The 25,538-nt window shown below is 38.4% G+C and overlaps 4 protein-coding genes and 1 non-coding gene across 6 annotated transcripts; 3 read left to right on the top strand and 2 right to left on the bottom strand.

The window, feature by feature from the left end:
- The first annotated feature begins 151 nt into the window (after positions 1–151).
- mxg (myxovirus (influenza virus) resistance G) lies at positions 152–6,879 on the top strand. Its single transcript, XM_027009093.3, has 14 exons — positions 152–268; positions 402–471; positions 582–778; positions 1,002–1,139; positions 1,375–1,529; positions 1,632–1,770; positions 1,899–2,097; positions 2,200–2,278; positions 2,626–2,748; positions 2,846–2,978; positions 3,260–3,418; positions 5,385–5,461; positions 5,582–5,800; positions 6,384–6,879. The coding sequence occupies exons 2-14, from the start codon at positions 419–421 to the stop codon at positions 6,606–6,608; spliced, it is 1,896 nt and encodes a 631-aa protein (XP_026864894.2). The 5' UTR covers positions 152–268; positions 402–418; the 3' UTR covers positions 6,609–6,879.
- A 937-nt stretch (positions 6,880–7,816) lies between these two features.
- On the bottom strand, positions 7,817–10,705 carry rpl24 (ribosomal protein L24). Its single transcript, XM_027009106.3, has 6 exons — positions 10,660–10,705; positions 10,457–10,532; positions 9,822–9,932; positions 9,456–9,592; positions 8,507–8,570; positions 7,817–7,939 (listed from the first exon to the last, which is right to left on the bottom strand). The coding sequence occupies exons 1-6, from the start codon at positions 10,662–10,664 to the stop codon at positions 7,859–7,861; spliced, it is 474 nt and encodes a 157-aa protein (XP_026864907.1). The 5' UTR covers positions 10,665–10,705; the 3' UTR covers positions 7,817–7,858.
- On the bottom strand, positions 8,220–8,353 carry LOC113577708 (small nucleolar RNA SNORA17). Its single transcript, XR_003410666.1, has one exon. It is a non-coding gene; the product is annotated as a small nucleolar RNA SNORA17 (small nucleolar RNA).
- Positions 10,706–10,879: 174 nt separating the features above from the next.
- Positions 10,880–16,856, top strand: cep97 (centrosomal protein 97). The gene is made up of 11 exons (XM_027010257.3): positions 10,880–10,946; positions 11,526–11,671; positions 11,815–11,973; positions 12,053–12,154; positions 12,317–12,430; positions 12,537–12,703; positions 12,954–13,118; positions 13,353–13,501; positions 13,974–14,631; positions 14,802–14,877; positions 15,472–16,856. Exons 1-11 carry the CDS (start codon positions 10,886–10,888, stop codon positions 15,955–15,957), a joined length of 2,283 nt encoding a protein of 760 aa, XP_026866058.2. The 5' UTR covers positions 10,880–10,885; the 3' UTR covers positions 15,958–16,856.
- A 963-nt stretch (positions 16,857–17,819) lies between these two features.
- nfkbiz (nuclear factor of kappa light polypeptide gene enhancer in B-cells inhibitor, zeta) lies at positions 17,820–24,673 on the top strand. 2 transcript variants are annotated; one of them, XM_081701639.1, is made up of 12 exons: positions 17,820–18,113; positions 18,576–18,682; positions 18,946–18,979; positions 19,081–19,178; positions 19,352–19,746; positions 19,914–20,019; positions 20,360–20,506; positions 21,942–22,005; positions 22,288–22,418; positions 22,512–22,622; positions 22,932–23,099; positions 23,250–24,673. In XM_081701639.1, the coding sequence occupies exons 1-12, from the start codon at positions 17,885–17,887 to the stop codon at positions 23,301–23,303; spliced, it is 1,644 nt and encodes a 547-aa protein (XP_081557765.1). In that variant the 5' UTR covers positions 17,820–17,884; the 3' UTR covers positions 23,304–24,673. The 2 variants fall into 2 exon arrangements, with proteins under 2 accessions (XP_081557765.1, XP_026865693.1); XM_027009892.3 differs by having other exon boundaries at positions 17,821–18,113; positions 22,246–22,418.
- Positions 24,674–25,538: the final 865 nt, after the last annotated feature.

Raw genomic sequence — 25,538 nt, 5'->3', positions numbered from 1 at the left:
TCTGTGTTTTCTTGTTGGTCTGTCTTCCCATAACGTCTGGAAAATTCAAGCATAGCATAGATGAGTAAACCTAGGAAACTTAGGTGTTTTCACATAGTTTCACAATTAGTAATTTAGCACAGTGAGGATGCCAATATGGTCATTTTGTTGTACTTCCTTAACTATACTTCTCATTAGTGGTGGGACTGGGTGTCTACATATATAGCAATACTGATCCCTTTCACTTTATTCACATTCTTTTTGAAGTCACATTGTTGAAGACAGGCAGGTAAGTAAAAACCTGAATCCTATCATCTAGAAATTAGATCTACACATTAAAAGTGTCCATAGTCTACAATTTACAGTTGTGAGAAGCCATGAAATCACAGAAGAAAGACCAAGTCGATGTAAATTTTTTCCAGGGCTTTTTTCTTAGACAATGGAGAGTGAAGAAGGTAGTTATGAAGATATTCCCTGTCCTAGCGAAAACAGGTTTGTGTAAATTTTGTCTGATCAAGTTAACTTGCCTATTTAATTTACATCACGATTTTCTTTATTGAATTTGTCATATATAAAATTTGATAATTGTTTCATGTTCACAGTAAACCAATGGAAGGGGTATTCCATAGCCATTTAGAGGAGAGGGTTCGTCCATATATTGATCTGATTGACTCTCTAAGGCTAATTGGTATTGAGGACGACTTGGCTCTGCCGACTATAGCAGTGATTGGAGACCAAAGCTCTGGAAAAAGCTCAGTGTTAGAAGCACTGTCTGGTGTGGCATTACCCAGGGGGAGTGGTGGGTTTTTATCCTCCTTTGCAGTTTATATATGATTATAAATCAACAGGCTTTTACAAGATTTTAATACAAATGATATTTTTATACAATTCATTTTTATGAGTCAATGTTTTATCACTTAGTACTCAATTCAAGCCATTAAATATTCTCACTTCTTCGTTAAACAGACTGGAACTGTTAACATAAAGGATAATCAGATTGTATTGTCCTCTGTCCATTCTAGGTATTGTTACCAGATGTCCCCTGGAGCTGAAGCTGAGAAAGATTAGGTGTGGGATTAACTGGAGAGCTGTTATATCTTACAATGATGATTACATTGAGTTTGATGACCCTTCTATGGTGGAGGATCATGTTGAGAGAGGTTAGTACAATCTCTAAATATACTAAAATATTACTTCCTTAATTTAATGATTTAAAAGAAGAATGTGGAACTTAACATTCTTTTCAAGTTCTGCTGTGGAAATTCCATTCACACTACAATTTCTCCAATAAAACACAATTTAAATAAATACAAAATAAATTATATATAACTGATGTAAATGCTAATAATTCAGTAAAATGTTCAGTCCAAGATAAGAGTTACATCTATCCAACAGCCCAGAATATACTGGCAGGAGATGGAGTAGGGATATGTGATGATCTCATCACTCTGGAGATCATGGCCCCTGATGTGTGTGACCTCACACTGATTGATCTACCTGGGATTGCTAGAGTTCCTGTAAAAGGTCAACCTGAAGACATTGGATATCAAGTAAGAGTAAACTAAAACCTGACATTTTATTGTTGTTGTTGTTGTTGGTAATGACATTAAGACATTGTTATTTATTGTTAATTATGTCATTTTGTTGCATAGATTAAAAATCTCATACGAAAATATATTGAGAAGGACGAAACTATCAATTTGGTCGTAGTTCCATGTAATGTTGATATTGCAACAACAGAAGCACTAAAAATGGCACAAGAAGTGGATCCTGAAGGGAAAAGAACTCTGGGTAATGTATATATGTAGTAGACATAGTGGAATTCTCTGCTAAGAGCATATCAGTACCACCAATAACAATGTGCAAATTGGATATGAAAAAAAAACATTTTTATGTTGTTTTGATTATTTTTTCAACAGCTATTCTCACCAAACCAGACCTTATTGACAGAGGAACAGAAAAAAATGTTCTGGATATAGTCAGAAATCAGGTGATTCCTTTGAGCAAAGGATATGTCATTGTTAAATGCCGTGGCCAAAAACAAATTAATGACAGAATTTCTCTGGCTGATGCTACTCGTGTGGAGAGAGATTTCTTCAAACGTCATGAATTTTTCAGGTAAATTCTTATGAAGAACTCATTTGTTATTTGTGATATTTGACAAACTCATAGTTACTAAACTATAATGCCTATAAAATAGTTCCTGTTTTATGTTTACAGTTGCCTGTTGTATGAGGAGAAAGCAACTATTCAGTGCCTTGCCACCAAACTGACTCAAGATCTGGTTGATCACATTAAAGTAAGTCTTTTTCAAAAAAGCATTCTAAACTTTTGTTTTTCAAGATATTTGAAAAGATATATTGCATTTTTTTTTGTTACGTTTAGAAATGTTAAAAAGCCTTTACAAAGGAAATCATGCGACGCTTTCCATCAGACTGAGAACAATTTTCCACAGAAAAAAAAGCATTTATGTTCAATTATTCTTTACAAATGCTGCACAACAAGACACTAGTTTTTTATATTTTTAGACCAGTGTATTCCGGTCTGACACACCAGATTCAATTCTTCAGTCAAAAGACACTTTTAAAATGTGCAGATTAGGTCTAAACACAGTTGTCAGAGTTTTGCTTTTTTTTTCCATTATAGAAATCACTGCCTCTGCTCTCAGAGCAGATAAAGAAGCAGCTGTGGGATTTGAGGAAAGAGCTCAGCCAGTGTGAGGCTGGCCCACCGCTGGACTTGCAGAAGAGAAAGGCCTTCTTCATTGACGTGAGCAACCATTCCTGTTCTCAAATTCACAAACCTCTCAACCTATGCTGATAGTTTTGACCAAAGTGATTAAATCCTATGCTGGGGGTTCTTGCAGACTTTGACACGATTTAATGACAAGGTCAACCGCTTGGCGTCTGGGGAAGTGATCAACGAGTACAACTTGTTTATTCTGCTTCGGACAGAGTTCAAAAAGTGGAAAGACCATCTTGATAGCACCAAGTTATCATGTGAGTATATATCCATATGCAGAAAAGCCTTTGGGGGATGCAACCTTCATTTAGTCATTTAAAATAATCACTTAAGACCAAAGTGAAATATGTTTCAGTGCATCTTATAGGCCTGAAAGGAATATTTCAATAGTTCACATAAAGGTTTCTAGTCCTAATAGAAGAGATTGTATAAGAGAAATGGGAATCTGTTCAAAAGTTGACAAGTATCATTTTAATACCATCATGTAGGTAAAGGATTTAGTCATCCAAAGTTTCTTCTCAAACTTTATATCCAACAGACCATAAAACGGTTCAAGATGTGGTGAATGAATATGACCTGAAACACAGAGGTAGGGAGTTGCCCGGCTTCAGTGACTATCATGTGTTTGAAATGGTGGTGCAGAGACTTGTTATTGAGCTGAAGGGACCAGCCATTGACACACTCAGGGTCATAAGAGGTATGTTTACTTTACAAATGTCTACTGCAAAATATATGTAAATATTTAATGTAGTACTTAATACTTAGTTTCACTTGTGCAAAGGTTTTCATAATAGTTTTTTCAAAATGTCAAAACACTCGGAAGATTCCTATTCCTGTTGCTCTCAATTCAGTCTTTCAGAACACCAACCCAGTTATGTTCACACTAGATCAGCTTCCATCTCACCTTAGATAGGTAATTAGCACTTAATTACCTTGACCAGATCCACTGGAGGCAGTGTAAAATAAAAAGAGAAATATCTTTCTTTGAAGCAATTTAGGACAAAGTTGGAAATATCTGACTTAAGCCAAGTAAAACCTTTAGTGGTTGATAATAATATATGGCCATCAAATCTGTTTTGAATGGTAATAGTTCTCTGAGGGAAGAAATAGAATATATAGAATAGAATAAATATTTCTCAGTTCCAATACTTCTTAGCAGCAATACACTTTCATTCACTAATTCATTCATTCTTCAGTCTTGGGTCAAGTCATCATCCTCTGCCCTTCACTGGATGTTGTCCTTTCCCATTTGTTTCCCAGATGTTCCAGTCTTGTGCTCTTCTTAGCCATTTTGGTTCAAATTTGTCAAGATCATCTCACCATGGGGTATTTTGACAGCTTTGCTTGTAGTTTCTGGGGTTCCAGCTGGTTACCCTTGAGGTCCATCTGTTGTCATTCATTCTCACCATGTAGCCTGCCCAGTTTCACTTTCATATGCTAATGTATTTAAGAATGACCCAGACGCCAATCTGCTTTCACATCCACTGCACTGACTGTGCAAGGTTTGTGCAAAGTTTCTGAACCACATGTAACAATTGATAGTATGTATTGGTTGTAAACCTTTCAGGATCATGTCAAAGTTGGTCTTGAAGATGGAGTTAGGCTGAAGGCCTACCAGCACAGTTTAATTCTGTACTTCTTCTTTAGCTGGTGTTTTTGAGATGTGTTAGATATGTTAGTAGATGTAGTGGTTGGCCTGTTGGATGGTCTCATCTTCTTCTTTTTTGTTTACCATCACTTGTGTGTTCTTGAATGTCATGTGGAGGCCAACTGTTTTATTTGCATCAATGAGCATTTATAGTAGTTCTTCCAGACTGTTTGCAATAAGCAGAATGCCATCTCAAATGATTCAGATACTTCCATCTTCATTCCTCTTGAATGCCATTCTGTGTTGCAAAAGACAGATTCAAGGCATGCTGTAAATAGCTTATCACCCTGAGGGACTCCTTTCTCTAATTTGAAAGGGTTTGGAGTCTTTATGTAACCATATGAAGTCTCTGCAGTTACTGTATGTTGGAAGATGTTGGTGTAGACCACAGCAGACTGGGTCCATGCTTTGCTTGAGGGCTGTGATGACTGGTTTGATTTAGACATAATAGAACACCCGTCATTTGGAAATGACCTTGTGTGAGCTGCTTTTTTCTTAAAACTACCTTCCTGGACAATTCTTTCAATTATTTCTGTGGTGTTTCTATAAAGGTCTATTCTTTGTTTCCTAATAACAACCTAATTCATTTCTGCACTTTCATTACTTGTTAGCAACATATAATGCAGATAAAAAACAGAATAAAGCAGAAAAAGATGCATAATTTAATTGAGAACTGACTGAGTGAAAAGTAAGTAAAACAGTATAAATGTGATTTTGGGTAAACTGTTCTGCTAACACATTATAGCAAGACATAAACAAGATTTCAGTAATACAGACAGCAAGAATCTTTTTTAGAACAGAGAAAGTAATAATTTTTCAGCCTGAATAATTGAAGCACAGACCAATTAATTTCACAAAGAAAGTAATTTAATTGCAAGTGTTCAATGACACCGGGGCAAATAATAACTGATAATTAAGCTGTGTTGAACAAGTGGCAGAAAAAAAAGAGTAAGATATATTGGTGACACTATTAAGGTTGATGATCTGTATTAATGATGCTTGGAATACATTTCAGATACCATTCAGACACAATTCACTGAAGTGTGTAAAACCTGCTTCCTCAACTATCCCTTTCTCCAGTGTGTTGCCATGGTAAATATTTTTTAAGATGCCAAGAAAAATAATTCTGAAAGTGTGTTTACCACTTTATTTGGGCATAACGTGTTGCTATTTTCTGCCACTTTATGTATTTCCTTCCTGCTTATACCCCAGAACAAGATAGACAACATTCAGTCAAAGCAAGAAGCAAAGGTAGAGCAAAGGATTTGGGAGCAGTTTGAAATGGAGCAACTGGTTTACACTCAAGACGGCATCTACTTCAAAACCCTCAATGACATGCATCCTGGAGAACCACAGAGAGTTTCTGAAGATAGTCATGCTGAGCTTGACAGCAGGAACAAGTATCCCGAAATGTTGCGGGCTTATTACGAGGTATACTTGAGTAGGTTCAGCATTATCATGGTCAAATGCTCTCAGTGATAAGGTTCCTTAAATGTTGTGAAGCTTTGCATGTATGAAGGACTGCTCTAGCATTGCAATGCCATTTTTTGGTCACAAACGTTATAGTTAATATTCATTCATAATGTACCAAAAACACTTTTAAGAGTTATATTTTAGTTCATTTATTCACCACAAAATAAATGTAGCTACTAGAGCTACATTTTGACTGGGATATAATATAAATATAAATTCACCCAATGCTGGAATCAGGACCATTGTAACTTTATGATTGTTTTAAATATTAGTGTTTTGTAGAGATAGTCAGTCTCAGCAGTAACCATCTTGAAATGTTTGTGTGTGTGTGTGACAAACTCACCCAAGATATATTTTCTGTTGTTCCCTTTACTTATCATATTCTGTATGTAGATATTTATTTTGGGCATTGGATCCCATGCTCTGTGTCAACTGTGGTCAACACTGAAATGAGATACTGCAAAACATATCCACCAGTAGTTTGCCTGTAAGCTACCATAGTTTGTCAGTAATCAACATATGCATTTTCACTTCCTAACAGATTGTAGTGCAGCGTCTGGCCGACCAGGTACCCATGCTAATCCGATACTTCATGCTGAAGGAGTCGGCTCAGCTTCTGTGCAGTGAAATGCTGGGCTTAATGGATGGTGCCAATGTAGTGGAAGTACTGCGAGAGGAGTCAGACATCAGCAGACACCGCATTGACATGCAAAACCGTGCAGACCGTCTCACCATTGCTCAAGAGAAACTCAGTAACTTTGTTTGAAGAGAACTTGAGATCTAGGAGACCACCAACATTAAACTGTTCTTTAAATTAAACCTGAAATCAAAATGTACTTTTTTTGGTTAACCCTCACCCTTTATTATATTAAGCACAATTCATAGCTACCCAACATGCAAGTTATGGGCCTGAGGGTTCAAATATTTTACATTTTGAATTCTGGAGAACATTAGATTATACTTGAGGCATTTCACCTTTGGTGAAACACCATTGACAGAAACAGCAATTGCCTCAAATAAAAACATTTTATGATTTACTCTGCCTTCTTATTCAGTTATAAAATCAAAGTAATATTCCTCACCTAACTACTGACCATCTAGCACTGTGTAAACACTGTGTGCAAGCATACTTATCCTCTATGATAGCTTCCAAATCTGGCTGCATACTAGTTTTAAAGTGCCTGCTTTTCTAATCCAATTCAATGCAGATTTATAAAATAATGTCCCACCCATTGTTTTCCCCATTTCATTGGGAAATATATTATGTTAAAGTAAAATAGTGTCGTTTCAGAGTCACTTTAACATCTCAATTAATTAGGCTGTTTCTAACAATCTGAAGTTTTTGCCCAGTTACTAACTGCAGATCTATAGCCGTTTGATCTCCATTTACCTTTTAGACTATACAAACTGTGGTGTCAGTTTTCTTTGAAAACGGGTAGTGAAAGTGTTTGCAAAGTGCAAATTAGGTCTTGAACTGCAGTTACATAATTAACTTTGATTTATATTCTACCTCAAACGTTATGTTTTTTTTTAAAAAAGGCCAGGGTCAGGAACAGTGCAATACAGTGGAACCAAGTGTGAAACGTAACAGCAGAAAAGACCACTTCTGCTATACCACTCAATTTTCAAACTATAGCTTGGAATTTGGTCATTTTTACACTGAACTGGTACATTTTAGGCAGGCCAGTCCTCATCCTTTAGAGGTAAAATTAAGATTACCGAGATTTTTGCTCATGTTCAATTTGTGCCAAGTGAGTCTGTTGTCATAATGAATTACCACATCCAAATACTTTAGCTAGCATCTACCTAGTAGGCTACATAGTGTGCTAAAAGGTTAAACTTGCCTACAACATTTAGCATTCAGAAGACAAATGGTTTCAATTGAGTCTGATAAATACTACAGCAAGTACTTTGAGCCATTTCCTGTGGCTCTACAATACACACCAAAGGAACAAAGAAACAATAATCCCAAAGGATCGTACTGTATCATTTTTAATTACATAACAGGAGACAAAATTAACGTTTGCCACCAACACGAGGAGCGCTGACCTTCATAGGCTTGGCAATCTTCTGTTTGAGTGCAGCCTTGGCAGGGGCCTGTATGAAAAACAGAACATCATACATTCAGAAACCCCTCAGTGGTACAGGTTATAGGCTAATGAAATTAAATTCACCAAAATGTATTTTCCCATTCCTTTATTCAACACAAAGAATTGTAACTATTGCACATTTCCCCAGACATGAAATATTTAAGAAGAAACAGATGAAAGGGAAGCATGCTGTACTGCAACAGACAGCTGTTCAAACTTTCCTGTTCTACGAAGACGAAGATTAAGATCATCTTGGGGAGTAAGTCCCAACTAAGTCACAACTAAGATTTGTCGGACTATGCTGACATTATAAACCCATTGCAGAAGCGGGTACTAAGTGTAAACATAGCCCTTTGTTCTATGCCACCTCTGACACAGCAACGACAGAAGCAAGTCGCACTGTAACGCCTCTAGGGGCAGCAAAAGGCCTAACACACTGGTTAGGCATCAATTCAGAATAGCATACTGGTACACTAGCAATGAAAACTATTCACCAGATACACCATAATGCCTAGGATTATAATCAGTTAAGAGCTCATCTCCTAGTAAATAAAATAATACATTTGATTCTTACCTTGGTACTCTGAGTGGACAGCTTCTTGCTTGCCTGCTTTGCCTTCTTAGCCTCCTTAGCCGCTCTAAGGAGTAAAAACAGGGCCATTTAAACAAATGCAAGCAACGCCCAAAAGCAATCCAACGCACAACTCTTACATCCTCATCTTAGATTAACCAGGTATAAATAAATAAATATTATATACATGTATGAAACTGAGCACAGTTACCATTACAACTAGAAAAGCATGCCAATGTAGAAAGTTTAACTGGAATTGGAAGAGGAACTGGCTACTCCCATTCAAAGTGTTTTCATTTCATATCTGGGAATACTATAGGCATGCTATCCAGGATCAAAATTAGTCAAACTATGTTTCAAAACATACATACAGACTGAAGACACTGCACAGAACTATCCTAAGCATCTTAACTGACCTAATCCAAGATCAAGCGACACACCACTAATCTCATTTTAATTAAAAATCTCCAAGGCAGAACCCCCCAAACCCCAGCTCAATACCAGGCCAAGAAACAACCTGGTTACAATGTTCACCAAAGTAACTTTCCACATAATTGTCATTCAGCTTACCAATCAATTTCTAAAATAAGATATTAAGACAAACATGAACTGCACAGTCTTAGCTTACATCACTTTCTTCTTAGCCAGCAGTCTGGCTGAAGTACAGTCTTAAGCTTCCATGTCAACTTCAATCTCAGTGGTTAAGGTACTTGACTTGTAATTGGAAGGTTGCTGGTTCAAGCCCCACCACTGCCACTGAGCAAGGCCCTCAACTGCTCAAGTTGTACTCAGTCATAATTTTAAGTCGCTTTGGATAAAAAGCATAAGCTAAATGCCATAAATGTAAAATACCTAACTTTATATTAGGTTACAAAATACAAATTGCTCTCATATGACTGCTAAGTTATAGCTTCACAGTAATAAAGCTTGAAAGGAGATTTAAAACACTGACCTGATGGCCTGCTCTCTCTGGGCCTTGCGCACCTCAGGTTTCTGATTCCTCTTGGCGAGGATCTCAGCCAGAGAGGCTCCAGTGATGGCCCTTTGGAATTTAACAGCACGGCGGGTGCGTTTCTTCGTCACCTCTTCCTGAGCAGAAAATAGGCAACTCTCAGAATCACAAGGTTTCATCTGACAAACTCCTGTTACATCAGTGAATAATGTTAGTTACTCCCAAATCTGAGACCCCAGCACACAACGGTTCAAGATTGTATCTTGCACATTGGGATGCACCTAGGTATGTGTACTTATACCCATTACTTATTCATTCAAGAGCAGTCTACATCCAAGTACTATAGATTACAGCTGCCACACTTACAGACTGGCCCTTCTTGTGCTTGCGTCTATACAGAACTGTCCAGTTGATCTGCCGGGGGTTCCTTTTGGTCAGGAAAGCAGACTCGCATTTTGCATTCAGAAACTGGAACACCTGAAGTGTTAGGGCAAAATGAGATGCACAGAACCTAAGAGCAGCACTTTACAACCACACATGAAGAGACAAACATTTCAATATATTTTCACTAGATCTGGAAGAGAAAAACAAACCAGCAAGACCAACATTAGCTACCCATCATTAATAAACCAGCTAGCTAACTTTGCCAATAACTCAAGCCTCTACAGGAATTATATTAGCAAAGATACAAGACTGCTTTGTGCACTGTGCATAACACACCACATATCTAGAGTTGGTCTACAATCAGCTATACTTTCAGTGGGGCTAGTACACTTTCACCATTAGCTAACCTAGCTAGGTAACACAGGCCGATGCTTTCAATAGCGAAGATGACGACTCTAAGCTATCAGAATGAACGTAATACTGCCATGTTTTACCTCCAACAAAGAACTTTCGCAAACGCAAACATTTGTTTGCGAAACAAGTCATGACAGATAGGCTATTATTTAATAGCGTGTACATTAAGGATATACAATGTTTATGCATGAAATACCTATTACCTTTCCGTCGATTCTGGCATACCGCCGGCCGTGGCCGGGGTAAATTTTGTACCCACTGAAACTGCACAACTCAACCCTGTAAGACGGAAATAGTATGTGATTATTTAACTAACACACTTCTTACTTATTTAATGATTGTAGTTATCTATGTATTTGAAGGATTTTGAGTCAGATGTTTATGGATAACGCAACAAAGTCCTTACTTCATGGCGGCGAGTCACATAGGGAAGAGGAAAAGGAATTGTGGGTACTCGATTTATAAAGGTAGTCGTTTCGTGAAAACGTCATATTTATGCCAATGAAGCGGATTTCTGAAAATGTATTTTGACATAATGTCTTGAAAAATTGTAAAAATATATTTTTATTCGTTGCTTTATTCAACCAATCATATTCGTGAACGGTTGCCCGGTGGTGACACAAGCGGGAAGTATGGCGGCGACTGAGAAAGCTATCATACCTGATCCTATCACACAAATGTCAAACTACGAAGGTACGGTAGTAGTATTATATTTAAATCAGTACATTACATTTCTTTTTATAAAGGTTTCTCTAACTATGTACTATAAAGTAACAAATTTGGTTGCGTGTTATTTCGCGTTGAAAACCGATAACAGCGTGTGTTTCAAGCTAACGTTAGCTATCTAGCTAGCCAGCATGTTTTCTCTAATGTTGACGATTCCAAATCATTTAAATAATTTTACGTTTACCTGGCGTGTCTGCCCTCCTTGTATGGATCATGGTATGATCAGTGGATCATTAAAAAACATATTTTTTCACTCGTTTCAACTGTGCACCGTGTACATTAGCATATCTGATTAAATCTCGCATTGTGTCGTTATGAGCTTGTTTGTGAGTTTGACGGTAGCCACTGCAGTTGGAGTAAGTGCTTGACGGCATATAAAACAGCTCCTGTCAGTTCGTCGGTTGACTAAAGAGAACCAGAGAATCTGGTGGAAATTGGAAACCTATTATATATTGTTTGTATGAAATTGCATATAGCCGTGTGACACTATATAATGCTTTCTGCGTTTTGACTAACCTTAGTGGTTTGCATAATGTTGCTGTTAAGGTCCAGGTTTAGTCGACCTTTCAAGTCATGGTCTCCACAAACTGGATCCAACTTTTTCCTGTACACTGGACACCCACACCATCATTCTTGACCACAACCACATCATTAAGTTAGAGCATCTGGAGAGAAATACAGAACTTCGGCAGGTACCGGCAGTGTGTACTTAGCCCTTACCTAGTAAACTCCTTTTTTGAAACGTTGTACTTGTAAAGTACTTGTATGGCACTGCATAATTATTGGTGAAAGGTTGTCATGGACAGAACTGTTTTTAATTTTCTCCCTATTACAGCTGTCTGTCGCCTGTAATCGCTTAGTTCGCATGATGGGGGTGTCACGACTCACGGGGTTAAAAGTGTTGAACTTACCTAGCAACAGTATTGGCTACATAGAGGGACTGAAAGACCTGATGCACCTTGAGTGGCTAAACCTGGCAGGGAACAACATAAAGGTATGGACAATGACAGTCTGTTGAGGAGTGTTTTTCCTTTGAGCCTATGATTTTCTTAGATCCTTCTGTATTTTTTCAGGTCATAGAGCAGCTGAACAACTGTGTGGCTTTACAACATCTGGATCTATCTGACAACAACATTTCTAACACAGGGGACCTCTCAAAGCTCTTTGCCTTAAAGGTGGGTGAAAGAACACTTGCTGCAAAAGTTACACATTTAAAGCTTGCTGTATCACATTATATAACAATTTATCTAACATTTTTTTAAATAATACATTATAATGCAAGTGAAAGATAGGCAGGTGTAACAAGGCATAATAATGCAACGTCTCATCTTTTCCAGACACTCCTTCTCCATGGCAACATTATCACAACTCTACGTGCTGTCCCTTCCCATTTTCCTCTAAACCTCACCATTCTCTCATTGGCAGAGAATGAGATCAGAGATCTCAATGAGGCACTTACCAGCTTATTCTTTCTTATCAAGTATTGTCCATTTTGTAAGTTTGATTTAGTTCTGTGCATTTTATACCCTATATTCACTGAGGATAACTCTTTCCTAGGTGTCCTACTTGGCACCTCTTCAAAACCTTGAGCAGCTGTCCATCATGAGCAACCCATGTGTGATGTCTACACCCTCCTTACCTGGGTGTGATTATCGCCCATATGTTGTGAGCTGGTGCCTTAATCTGAAGGTGCTCGATGGATATGTGGTTTCACAGAAAGAGGGGTGAGTGGAGGAGTGCTGTTTAACACTACAGAAGCTCTCTAAACCATAGTCAAAGTCTGATCATTATGTGACATGTTTACAATTAGTTTTGTTCTTATGCTTTATTACATCATTTAAAATATTAAAAACTTTAAAATTAAGTCCATATCTAATTTTTTTTTTTTAGTTTTTATATTTTTAGGTTTTACTGTAGTGTTTTTTGCAATAGTGTGTATTGGCATATTTTACTTATTTCTATTTAAAATTCCAGACTTAAAGCAGAGTGGTTGTATAGCCAGGGCAAGGGGCGGACCTATCGTCCTGGGCAACATGTACAGCTAGTACAGTACCTGGCCGTCACATGCCCCTTGACCACTAGTCCTGCACTTCAGTCTGCCGAGGATGCTAAGCTGGAGAGGATCCTCAGCAAACAGAGGTACCCCAGGGGACCATCTTGGGGAAACTTTTAGAAATATTTAACCGGAATACCTATAGCTAAAATACCAATATGGTAAACCATGAATGAAAGCTAACATCTAGTTGCTCATTGGCATTATGTAAAGAAGAATTAAACTGACTAGGCATTTCTGATTCAGTAATTCTTCCAAGTATTTAAGTACTCAGACTCTAGCTTTATAACTCCAAGCTTCTTCCCACTGTGGTCCTGCAGGCAGCACCAGAGACAACTGCTCCAGGTAGGTCACTGTGACTCCCCGAGTCCTCCTCGCCCAACTTATCTGGATGTGGATCAGCACTGGATCGATCCAACTAAAAATGCTGTGGCCACAAGTGAAGACCTCATTGTTATCAGTCAGCCAGGTTGGGTGCCAAATTCATGTCTAATCAAAATAGATAAGATGGCAAATTCACATCTCGGCGAGCCAAGCACCATAGACTAGTATTTTGCCTGTTCTAATTCGCACAGTTCATGTCATAAAATGTTTGGTAATTGGCCAGTGTATTGAATCAGGATGTGTTAACTCAGGAAAAACACTATACAGTGTTGTGTATTTTACAAAGAAGAATTTTTCACTTGAGTGGATAATGCATTAAAAAATTAAGCATGCCCAATAGGTGAATGGGTAAGGGTATTTGTAGTATTCACTGACGATTTAAGTCTAACAACCCTGATGTGTATCAATCATTTTATCTTTCCTGATCTTCACTGGTCTGGTGTTAGAACGATGACTCAGTTTTCCTAATGTTCCCTGCAATGTCTCTGTCATAACTCTTCACTGTTAACACTGTTAACCTTCTGTCTGTTTGGTTTTGTACATTGCTTTTATGACAGAAACTCCAAAACCAGTTGTCCAGATGAACACCTGGGTGAGCAGTGCGTTCTCAACAACATATAGTTCTGTGCAAGCCAATGGTACTGGTGAGAACAGCCTGGTTTTGGAAGACATGCAAACAGATGAGGAGAAGCTCCATGGCAACCTCCTCTCCTCAGAGTCCGCCTTCCTGCCTGTGAACTCTGCTGTCCACTTGCCATCGCCCCTTGACAGCGAAGAGGAAGAGCTTGATGAGCCTGATTCATTGGCTCCGCCAAACCCTGCCCGGTCTCACACTGTGAAGGCAGACACAGAAATAAGACATAATTTTCCTGTTGATGCTGGTCCTCAGACAAATGGAGCAGACTATTCAACTTTGGATAGGTGTCAGTACTCACAAACCAATGAAAGAGTCCATTTGAAAATCGACATGGACCAGAGCAGTCTTCTTAATGGAGAGGCTGTGTTACAAAATAGCACTGAGTTAGATACTAAGCAGAAAAATTCACATGCTAAGGTGACACAATGCAACCCAGGGGAAGCCGCTGTCAAGATTCAGTCTTGGTGGAGGGGACATTGGACTCGTCAGCACCACCCACAGGCCAAAGAGGTACGCTGCGAGATTCGGCTACGCAGGATGCAAGATCACATTGTCTACCTGACAGCAGAGCTGGATAGGTAAAAATCTAGAGTTGTTTTAAAATGTCTTGTTGCTTACTGTCACTTACACTCTCAGCTACTTATTATCCCTACACTATATTCACAGCCACTGTTAAATGTGTTATAGCTTGAGAAGTTTGGATTCATGCTCTGTGTTTTCTCCTTATTTCTTGTGTATGTTGGAATAGGGTGCGGAAGCAGCAAGAAGAGGAGAAATTGCAGAGGATGGTACAGGAAGAAGCTGTGAAGTTCCTCTGGAAACAGGTACGTATGGGCATCTGCTTAGACATGGATTTTCTCTCACTCACTTGCTTTTTTCTTGTTATCTTGTTCTCTTGTTGGTCTACTGAAATATAAATCTAATACTAAGCCCATGAGTAATGGGTTTCTCTTGGCTGCAGTTAGTCAGATCAATGACTGGATAGGAAGTGTTGAAGAACTCTGGTCTAGCAACCTCAAGTTTTTGTCACTGCTGAACAAGACTTCAGTAAGAATGGGGTTAAATGAGTCTTTTTTCCTTCTATTTTTTTAAACAGTTGTTTTATTTAATCTCTGGTTCCTTTTTAAATAAAAAATAATATCAAATAAATAATTTTAGTTTTTCATAGCCTTCCTTAGTGTTTTGCTGGTGTATTGTGCCTGTTCTTAGCAAACCTCAAAACTGAATCATGCATTTGAATGTGTTAATATAGTTTTATGAGGAATTATGATGTTGCACAAGTTAAAAATAAATTAGTAAAATAAACTTTTATTATAATATTCTAAATCAGTATTCAAAATTTTAAAAAAGACAGCCGGTAAATTATTTTTTATGGCATTGTTTCTCTGTAATTCTGTTACTACTTTGTCTTTTTATAGCTTCAATCCATGCTGGAATGGCAGTCTTCAGTGAAAGAGCAGCTTAACTGTTTGTCTCCCTCAATCACCACTGTGAGCTCCAAATGTGCTGGCCCCAAAGACACAGTTCTCCCTATGCATAGTGAGCTCTCTATCCCAGAGTCGGGCTTTCATTCCCCTGGTGAGCAGCAGGGGGCACTGGAGGACAGCCTGAGCAGCACGGCCACGGGAGCTGGATCCCCTGAAACAGTGAAGTCTGCAGGAGTTGCATGTTTGCCTGGGGCACCTGCATACAGGGACAGTCATGACAGCAGCTTGCTTGAGCAGTACCTCTCGTCAGTGCAGCAACAAGTGGAAGAAGAAGCTGAGGGGGAGGAAGGGGCCTCTGACAAAACGGGGACGCCACCGTGTGTGTCTGTCCCCGCTCCACATAGAGCCTTGGAGACACCCTCCTCTCCTGATGTGGAAACTGAAAGACAGTGCCCTCTTTTGAAGGTGGAGATGTGAAAGGAAGGAAAATTGCTGTATGGGACTTTTGAATTGTCTGGAATAGATAAGATGTTAACGGCTATATGAAGGCTAGTGGACCCTTTAGTATGATTTAGGTCACAAACTTTTTAACCGGCCTTTTATTAGCTTTCATTCACTTTAACGTAATGAATTGTTTTGGAGTCAAATATGTCTTCAGGTTTCTGTCAGTATGGACATATCTTGGTTGGATTCATATAAAATATAAAACTAGCTGTGAGGACAAGATTCCTCCACTTTTATCATGATTTTAGTTGCTAAAAGCAAAGCTATCTTTCCTCTCCCTATTTTGAAATCCCTTTTGAATGTTAGCTCTTAATATAGCTGTCCTGTTAAAATAAAGAAGTGATGTAAGGATAACCTTCATTTATAGTACTAATGGCAATTGAACTAAATTTTTTGAATAGCATGGTCAGTTTCTTGACAACAGCAGCTACTGTTTTATTGTCCCAAACATAGAAGTATACCAATATATGCATAAGAAAATTCACATAAATAGCATAACTGCAAAAGACACTGGGATCCATAGCATCCTTACTACATAAGAGCGCTGTTGCTAATTTACTGCACTTAAAACATTAATTCCTCTTCAGATCTTAGTATCACAAATTCCTGTTAATGTTCAGTATCTTAGGATCCCAAAAGTTATTGATACTGATAGAGAGGATTATGTTTGCGTGTAGCCTTGTTATGAATCAGCAACTTTTGAATGCTATACATACCAAGATGCATTAAATGCTTCCAATGTAAATATTTGTATATATTTAGTTGTTTGCTAATGTATATCAACTAACAGTATTGTGTAGTATTTCAAATCCGTTTTTATTTCACATTGGTTGTTTTATGAATGCATTTTTGAGAATAAACATGTTGACAGATCTGGAAGATGGGATATGTAGGGAAAGGGGCTACTGAAATGGAATATTATGTGCACTTTATATGGGAAGGAACGATATAGATAAAGAACCTGAAGTAGGCTATAGATATCCACTTTGTGTACATCATGTTAAGGGAACACTCCTAAAACTTCATTCGAGATGTATTTTGTCTTTGTAATTTTCCACATCGAATTCTCCCTGTAAAGTCCAGGAAGTTCCCTTGAAATTTTCAGAAAATATCGCCCATGTCATGATTTGGCTTTAGTAATTTCATTTGGACTCGTTGTCACAGATCGGTTTAAATGCATTTCAAAAATGCAATAACGCTGTGCAGAGATGAAGCATCACCAGGTAGGCATATTCAGGTAATGTTGTCCTCTTAATTTAAAAATTATTTGATTATCAAACTGAAATTATTTTAGCTGTAAACGTTACATAAATGACAAGGGATCAGTGTGACTTACTTATTCAACAGCCAGTTAAATTATAATTTAAGTGTCGGGAATTTGCCCAACTGTAGCCTCGCCAGTTACCATTAGTGATTTATATAGCCTAATTGCAGCGGAAACATGGAAATTAATTTTAAGCTTTTGTTAAGTTAAAACAAAATACTAAAAAATAAATTAAGAACATTTCTTTTTTAAATAGACTATAATCCTGCCAGCAAGATAGACTACATTTTAAAACTATATTAAATAGCCGATCTCACTGTGAATAATTGGCCTTAAATTAATGCAAACAATAAGGTTCTAGCCTTTTTAGTTGATATGGTACACTCAGAAGCAAATATCGGCATTTCCTGGTACGTCACAGAAATTCCCTCAGCAAAGAAAACACGCACACGCAGAACGAATAGTCCCACCCCGTCCCACCCCCTTCTGTTTTTGATTGGTGCTCACTTCCGAGGCGGTCGGAGGCGTCATCGTTACCTGGCCTGCCAAAGAACTTGTCCTTTCGCAATCTTGCACCATTTTATTACAAGTGTCAGTACAACAGTTGAGTAGCAGTGAGTGTGCAACGTGAACAAGATGATTATTGACAGAGTTTCCGAGGGTGATTCGAGACTTCTCGACAAGGATGCAGATGTTATGACAAGTCCAGTCAACCTATGCTCATTTTATGGGTGCTCCTCTCCTGTAACGGAACCGAACTTTTCTACGGGATTCCAGTCTCCCTGGTCGCCGAATTCCGACTCTGAAAAAAGTCGAAGCAATGCGGGAAGCCCTTTCCCTATCGACGCGTTAAACAGAGTGAACGGTACGGTAATTTGATTGTAAAACAATAAATATCCTACGTAATTTAATCCGTGTTAGCCGAAACATTGAAACAGATTAAAATGATTTACTCAATATAATTTCTAAGAATATTGCTAATACTGTTAAAGAGTCATACACAAATTATTATCCTGATTTATATGTTGAAATGAAAATTATTTATGACAGATAATCGCCTATATATACGGATATACGACAGATATAGCCTATATTATGTGTTGTAAGTTTACACCCAATAAACACAAGGAATATCAGGGACGTAGGAAAACGAAAGATGAATTGTACGTTATTAATAAACTGGAGTATTATTATTATTATTATTATTATTATAAGCTGAGTTGCTCCTAGTGGTGGTGCGTTTTTCCATGGTCTTAACCTATGTAGGAAAATATGATGTTTCAGATACGAAAGAATTATTAATAGTGTGGTGTGTTTTCCTGTGAAGCTGAAGCTCCCCAAGAGGATTTACGTCAGCCGAATCGGTACCAGGGAGTGCGCGTGAAAAACACAGTCAAAGAGCTCATTATGCAGAAACGGAACAACGAAATACAGGTTGACATCGATACTTCTGAATATACTGTTGAATTAAAACTAATTTTATCTTTCTCGCTCACGACCACGTAGAGTCTTCTAAAAATAATCTTTCGTTTGGTTATTACATTTGCATACATTTGCATACTGGTTACACATCGCCAAATTGTCTTCTTTGACAGTTCCATCCATTTCTATTGAATGGCATGTCAAACGTTATAGTATATAGTCTTTTTACTTTAATAATCAAAATAATTATTCATTTGTTGTTTTGTTTTTTACAGACACATCAACAAAAAAATGAAATTGATTTCCCAGGTAAATTATTGTCCAATTATCTGTTGAAGATCCTAAGAAAATGGCAATGACAACAGTATGAAGACTCATGTATTTGATTTTGACTGTTTTTCTTTTAATAGCCTTAACTACCTTGCTTCAGGGTGCAAAAAGGCCAGCTGAGTGTCTCTCCTCTCATTCTGTCACTAAGAGGCCTGCAACAGAACAAAATAATGTCCTGGTAATTACTCATGATAGCCCCAAATATTACTTATCTTAAAATGTCATTTTTGCTCCATATTTCACATCTTCTACATTAATCTCAACTATTGCATTTGACTGATTTATTTCATGCGTAGGAGAAAACTACTTGCTTGTATTTGATTATTGTGGAATTTGCCTTCTCTCCCCTAGTCTCTGTACAACCCATGCGAGGACATCTTTAAAGAGCACAGCATATATGATGGACTTGGTGACATGTTCACCAGTGGAGAGTTGTCCATCGAGTCTGTGAAGGTACAGGGCAGTCAAATGCCAGTGTTCCCTCAACCACAGGAGGCCCAGGACCAACTGCCCACACTTTATACTACCACACCCTGCCCTCTTTACCCTGGCAGCCAGTTACCAACAGTTACAGAGAGCCCATACACATCTTCTTTGCAAGGCCTGAGCTTCCAACAAGGCTTTGGACCCTGCAGGCCTGTGGCTCCACCAGTTTCCTTCTTCCAATGGCAAATCCAACAAGAAGAGGAGAAACTGGCCAACCTGACCCCTGCAGACCTCACTTCCAGGGATGATGACGGAGACACGTGAGTTGAGAGATCCCTTAAAGTTCCAGGAAAGATGCTTTTTAGCTGAGAACCAAAGACATTGTATATGTCCTGCTATATGTCGTGAGAACCTATTTTTTCAAGGGCCAAGCAACATGATTTTAGGATGCCAATTTTGTGAGCTATAAATTCACTGTGATTTGCAGGTTCCTTCACATTGCAGTGGCCCAGGGAAGAAGAGCTCTGGCTTATGTGCTTGCCAAGAAAATGGCCAGCATTGGCATGCTTGACATGAAGGAGAATAACAATCAGGTAAGTGCTCGCTCTCATTTTACATTTATGGTATTTAGCTTTTTAGGTACAGACTATTATCCAAAAGAACTTACAGTTATGTCTGAATACAACTGGAGCAATTGATGGCTAAGGCGATGGCTAAATTGATGGCCCTTATGGTGAGGCTTGAACTGGCACCCTTCTGATTGGTGGTGAAGTACCTTAACCACTGAGAAGTCAGCATAGGTGTAATTATAACCCTTGCACTTTGTGAAACAGCTTCTTGAGTGAACTGCACACCTATGCTCGCTGTGACGCACAGTTCAGATTCTTGGATGTGAACCAGATTATACTCATGCCCGATTTTCTTTCATCCCAGAGTGCGTTCCAAGTCAGTGTGGCAGCCAATCAGCACCTGATTGCCCAAGACCTCCTTTCGCTGGGAGCCCAGGTGAACACCACAGACTGCTGGGGCCGCTCCCCACTCCATGTGTGTGCAGAAAAGGGCCACACCCTCACGCTACAGGTGAATACCCTCTCCACCACCTTCCCCCTTACTTTAGGGGGAATTAAGTCCTACCTATAGGACATTTATCTTCTTCCCATTTCTGTCGTTTTTTTCTTTATTTTATTTTCCATTTTCTTTATCTTTGAGTCTATCTATTATTTGAATTTCTTTTTTTCCTCTCCCTTGCGCTTTGTTTTTAATTTATAAATGTACATATAGCCAAATGCACAGTCCTAAATATGTGGCGTTATCACACGTTTAAAAAAAGAAGTTTTGTTTATTAAATAAATTAAACAATTATTCACACCTTGAATAAACTCACCTAGGTAAACATGCACATGGTACATTAAGGTTAAACAAACAGGGTATTCAACTTATACAAGCTTCATTTGAAAACACAGGGGCAGCTAGCCTCGGGTAATTAATTACAGTGAATTACAGTGAATGAGTAAAACTGTATAACTAAGGCTTACAAATAAGATAACACTCTATGATAAAAAATATTCACACAATATTTTTTAGCCGTCACTGTATGAAACGTGAATCTAAAAACTTCCGTTGTGCCAAACATTTGAAATTGCCTTGGTTATAAATATAAATATAACAGCAAAGTACTTCACATGATTCTACATTGTTAACCTTAAAGGTTTCAAATCTCACATATCAAATAATACCCACTCGTTGCTTATAGTGGACCCAAAGTGATTATCTGACACCAGTTATAATTAATGATAAGTTTTTCATGTGACAAACTGAAGATTACACATTAACCTATCAAGCAGTTTCAGACATTTTTCCCCCTCTTTCTCTCCCTCACTGCCCTTTACCTTATCAGACGTTTATCATATGTTTTTTTTTTTAGAACTTCCTTCTAACTAACTTGTGTACATTTCCTCAAAACTGCAGCAGGCATGTCAGTAAGAAGAAAAAATCCCCTTATCCTGCATAACTGGTTTCACAGCACAGCTCTCTATTATAAAGCTCAGAGACAAACATCTTGACAATGCTATCAACTATTAACCACTCCCAGAACTTGGCATGCAACCTTAGGCCCAATCATTAACGCTTTGTTTGTTTGCCCATTTTGATGAAAACAGCATCCACAATGCTGAGTTACCTTTGTGATAAAATACAATTAACTTGTACACAGCTGATTTGGGTCCAACTGCAATGGAACATTCTAGAACATTCTTACTTACTTTACTTTACTTTAAATCTTACTTTAAACACCTAGGTTATTCTAGGGGTTAAATAGTCATTGGAAATTTTACCTTGAAGGCTTCGTATCAAGTGCCAAACCTTTGAAAATGCCTTGCTTTCGCCATATTCCCCAATAAACACTTAGAAATACACGCATGAGATAATTCACTTTTAAGGGGTCCAAAGTGCTAGTAACATGTCCATGAGCAACAAAATAGTTTGTAAACTTCTTTGTGATTTTCTACCATTGCAGGCTATTCAAAGATCCATAGAGAACAGCAGTCAAAAGGTCAATGTGGAAGCAGTTGATTACGAGGGTAGGTAACTCCCTGTCCCCTTAGAAACCAAGACATAAATATGCAAGTACTATGCAAAGCGATATCACCAACAGCGAATGAAGTTTGTAATCTGCTGTCTAATTTTGATTAATTTGTTTACCCCCAGTAAGGTGACAGATCCAATTTAATTAATACTGTACTTGTGGTCTTTCATCTGGTCATTGTTCAATAGCGATAACTACTCAACACAGGTTTACACATTACATTTTGTTTTCTTAGGTCTTACCCCTCTGCACATTGCCATCCTCTCCCACAATGCAGTGGTGCAGGACCTGAACCATGTGTTGTCGGCACCACAGTCTCCCCAGGCTGCAGCTCAAATGCAGAGGCGCAAGTTACTGGGAGAGTGCATCAGCACCCTGCTGCTCATGGGCGCGTGCTGTGGCTCCAAGGTGAGCATCAATGGCCCGCAAACCCCCAGCGCAACCACCCCCATGGCTTCGCTGGCCAAGCTCTTCATACTCTGTGGTTCTCCACTCCTGCAGGACCGCAAAAGTGGACGGAATGCCCTACACATGGCTGCCGAGGAAGCCAACGTGGAACTTCTGCGTCTCTTCCTGGACGAGCCAAACTCTCTCTCCGTGATCAATGCCAAGGTGACACGTGAATTCCTCCAAAACTAAGCTACCTTCTACCTTCTGTGCCCTTGGGTACCTCTATACTAATAATGTCTTAGAATATTAATGCCTTCCCTACTCTAACACACTTGATTCTAGCAGTAGTCAGTCACTGACCTGAATCAGGCATGTCACAGTGCAGTAAAGCCCCAACCAAAAAGCTTTAGCTGCATCTGGCTAACTCTTCACTGCGTAGTGGACGCTAATTGGGACATGGAACTGTACAAATAGCCACAGGGTGCCTTTCATTTCGGGTTTGCATAAACCTGTGAGCTCCCTTCCATTCAGGCATACAATGGAAACACGGCACTCCACGTGGCGGCTGCGCTGCAGGGTCGGCAGGCCCAGTCGCACGCTGTGCAGCTGCTGATGAGGAAGGGGGCCGACCCCAGTGCCAGGAACCTGGAGAATGAGCAGCCTGTCCAGCTTGTGCCTGAAGGCCCCATTGGGGATCAGGTGAGCACCGGTGATGCCGTGTGCACCTAAAGGACTCTTAGCTTGTAGCTTTTACACACACACACACACACACGATAGCAATCTGTGGTGGGATCTGTGACATCTGGGGTCTAATTACACTCCACCTTTTTTTCCCCCTCACTCCTCCAGGTTCGTCGAATCCTGAAAGGCCGCAGTGCTAGTGCGCGCTTCTGCCTGCCATAGAAGGAGCTGACCCACTGAGCCTATTAGTCAGAAACACTGTCAGTCAGGCAGTCCAATCTCTGTACAGTCTCATTTGCCGGTATGAGGCAGATGTTTGTTGTTTCTATGAAACAAGATTACCATTGTTCACTACTGTGTAGTAGAAGACAAAGGAAGGTTGAGCCCAGAGCTAAATTAGCACTTATGCAGGTACACAAAAATAAAATTTAAATGGTAGGCACTTTGAATCAAGACACTGAAAAACATTAAAAGCATCTTTCTTATATTTGAGGTACAATAATGTTCATTTTCAAATTTGTTATGTGGCAATGGGCTCCAGTCAGTAAAGGTTTGATTTGTACTATAGTTTTAAATATAAAGTACTTTGTTTTGTATTTTAGGCCAGCAGGTATGTGGGTATTTGGCTTTTGTCATTGCTTTGTTTTGCTTTGTTTTTTAAAGATGAACACAGGGTATAAAGTGGGTACGAGGATGTACACCTGGTATGCAAACCTGGTATACAATGGTCATGGCTTGATGATCTACAGGATATTTTGGCACATTGCTAATTAAGACTGCTAAATAAATATTAATACTTAATAAATACACAATATCAAGCAAAGGCACACTTCTTGAAGGCTATTTGGTGAGTCACTCTTCCAATTTAGCTAAATTTATTTTCCCATTAGTAAGTTGAATTTGTCTGTTTTAGGTTTCAGTGAGTGAATGAGTGTAATGAGTTTCTATGAAGCTGGATTGGAATGCATCATCAGAAAATACAAAATCTTTTCTGGGTTAGTCAGAGCAATATTGTATATAAATATAATTGATATATGCCTAATAGTCAAAACATACTGCTTAAATATGCTTAGAATTATTGCCTTGTCTACGTGATTTTGTTTTTGTTGATGTTATTGTTGGTTGAAATCATATTTTATGTATGGTGAAGGGAATTTAAACTATGTACATGTTATGTATATGTTATAGAATATATCTACATCTATTAATCAGTATAAATAACCTAAAACATTGATTACACCACAGATGGTATTGGGAAGTATGTCTCATAGACAGATCTAAGTATCAACACTTTTTGTTTCTGGATTTTTCTTTTGATATATACAACATAGTGATTGTCACGGAACTCTTTTACATTAATACATTAATCATTAATCTTTAATAAATACTTGTTTAGGTACATTCTCTGTGTCCTTAGCCATGGTGCATAGTTTTAGATTATGTTAAAAATAGTAGATTATTAGTGGATGGTTAACACATCTTATATTCACTTGTTAACATTAAATGTAATATGGTTTTTGCTGTATCTATGTAAACACTGTTTTAAAAGTGTGCATTAAATATTTGCTATAACAAATCTTCAGAACCTGAAACACTCACTGGTGTATCAAGTTTTTGATGAGTATAGGTTCCATGTCCTTTCAGTGAAAAAAAGATTAAAATCTACTACTCAGTACAATGATGATAAAATCTACTACTCAGTACAATGATGTCCCTGCCATGAAGGCTTAAAATAACAATATGTTATGTTTGTGACAAGGAAGTCATCTCATATTCCTTTGCATGTATGTTTGGAAGTCAAGGAACTTAGCCCTCATAACCACTAGAACATGAGGATCCACCCTCTATTGACTACAACTCCCGATGAACCCTGGTTTATTTGATTACTAATGCTTCAATGAAAGCTAAACAGTAGTCCTTTTGTCATTGACACACTACTTTGGAACTTCCTTATGTAACATCACATTCACCAATACAAAAAAAAAATAGTGCAGTTAAAAGGATATTGAGCAGTTTTGGGGTGGGAGGTCTCAGCTTAGTGCACATAAAGATGGGCAGTGTATGGTCACATGAATAAGAAGTGACAGGAACCTTTCAGCCCATGTTGCTGCATTTCTGCATTCCTACTGACATACTTTACTTTATCTGAAAAATGTAAGGTCGAAAAGTATGAGCTGTTAAAAAATGAAACAGGAATAACTAAAAAAGGTTGAAATGCTTGCACCTAAAAGTTTTATATTATATAATATATAAATGGAATCGTTTTTGACACGTTGACAGTGTGTTCCCCAGCCTAGCCATTTTGGGGCAATAATATGGTAATTATAAGAATGAAAAAATGTTCATTCTGTTTATATTCTATGTGGACTCTTTCTGCTTTTTCGATAGTGTAATGGTGCTAATGTTGTTTCCCACTGATACAACTTTTTTCATCATGTTTTTATGTACACCAGGGCA

The sequence above is a fragment of the Electrophorus electricus genome, chromosome 18 (genome assembly GCF_041902795.1).
Source record: "Electrophorus electricus isolate QZ-2024a chromosome 18, ASM4190279v1, whole genome shotgun sequence".
NCBI lineage: Eukaryota > Metazoa > Chordata > Actinopteri > Gymnotiformes > Gymnotidae > Electrophorus > Electrophorus electricus.
This window is presented reverse-complemented; position numbering and strand designations above follow the sequence as displayed.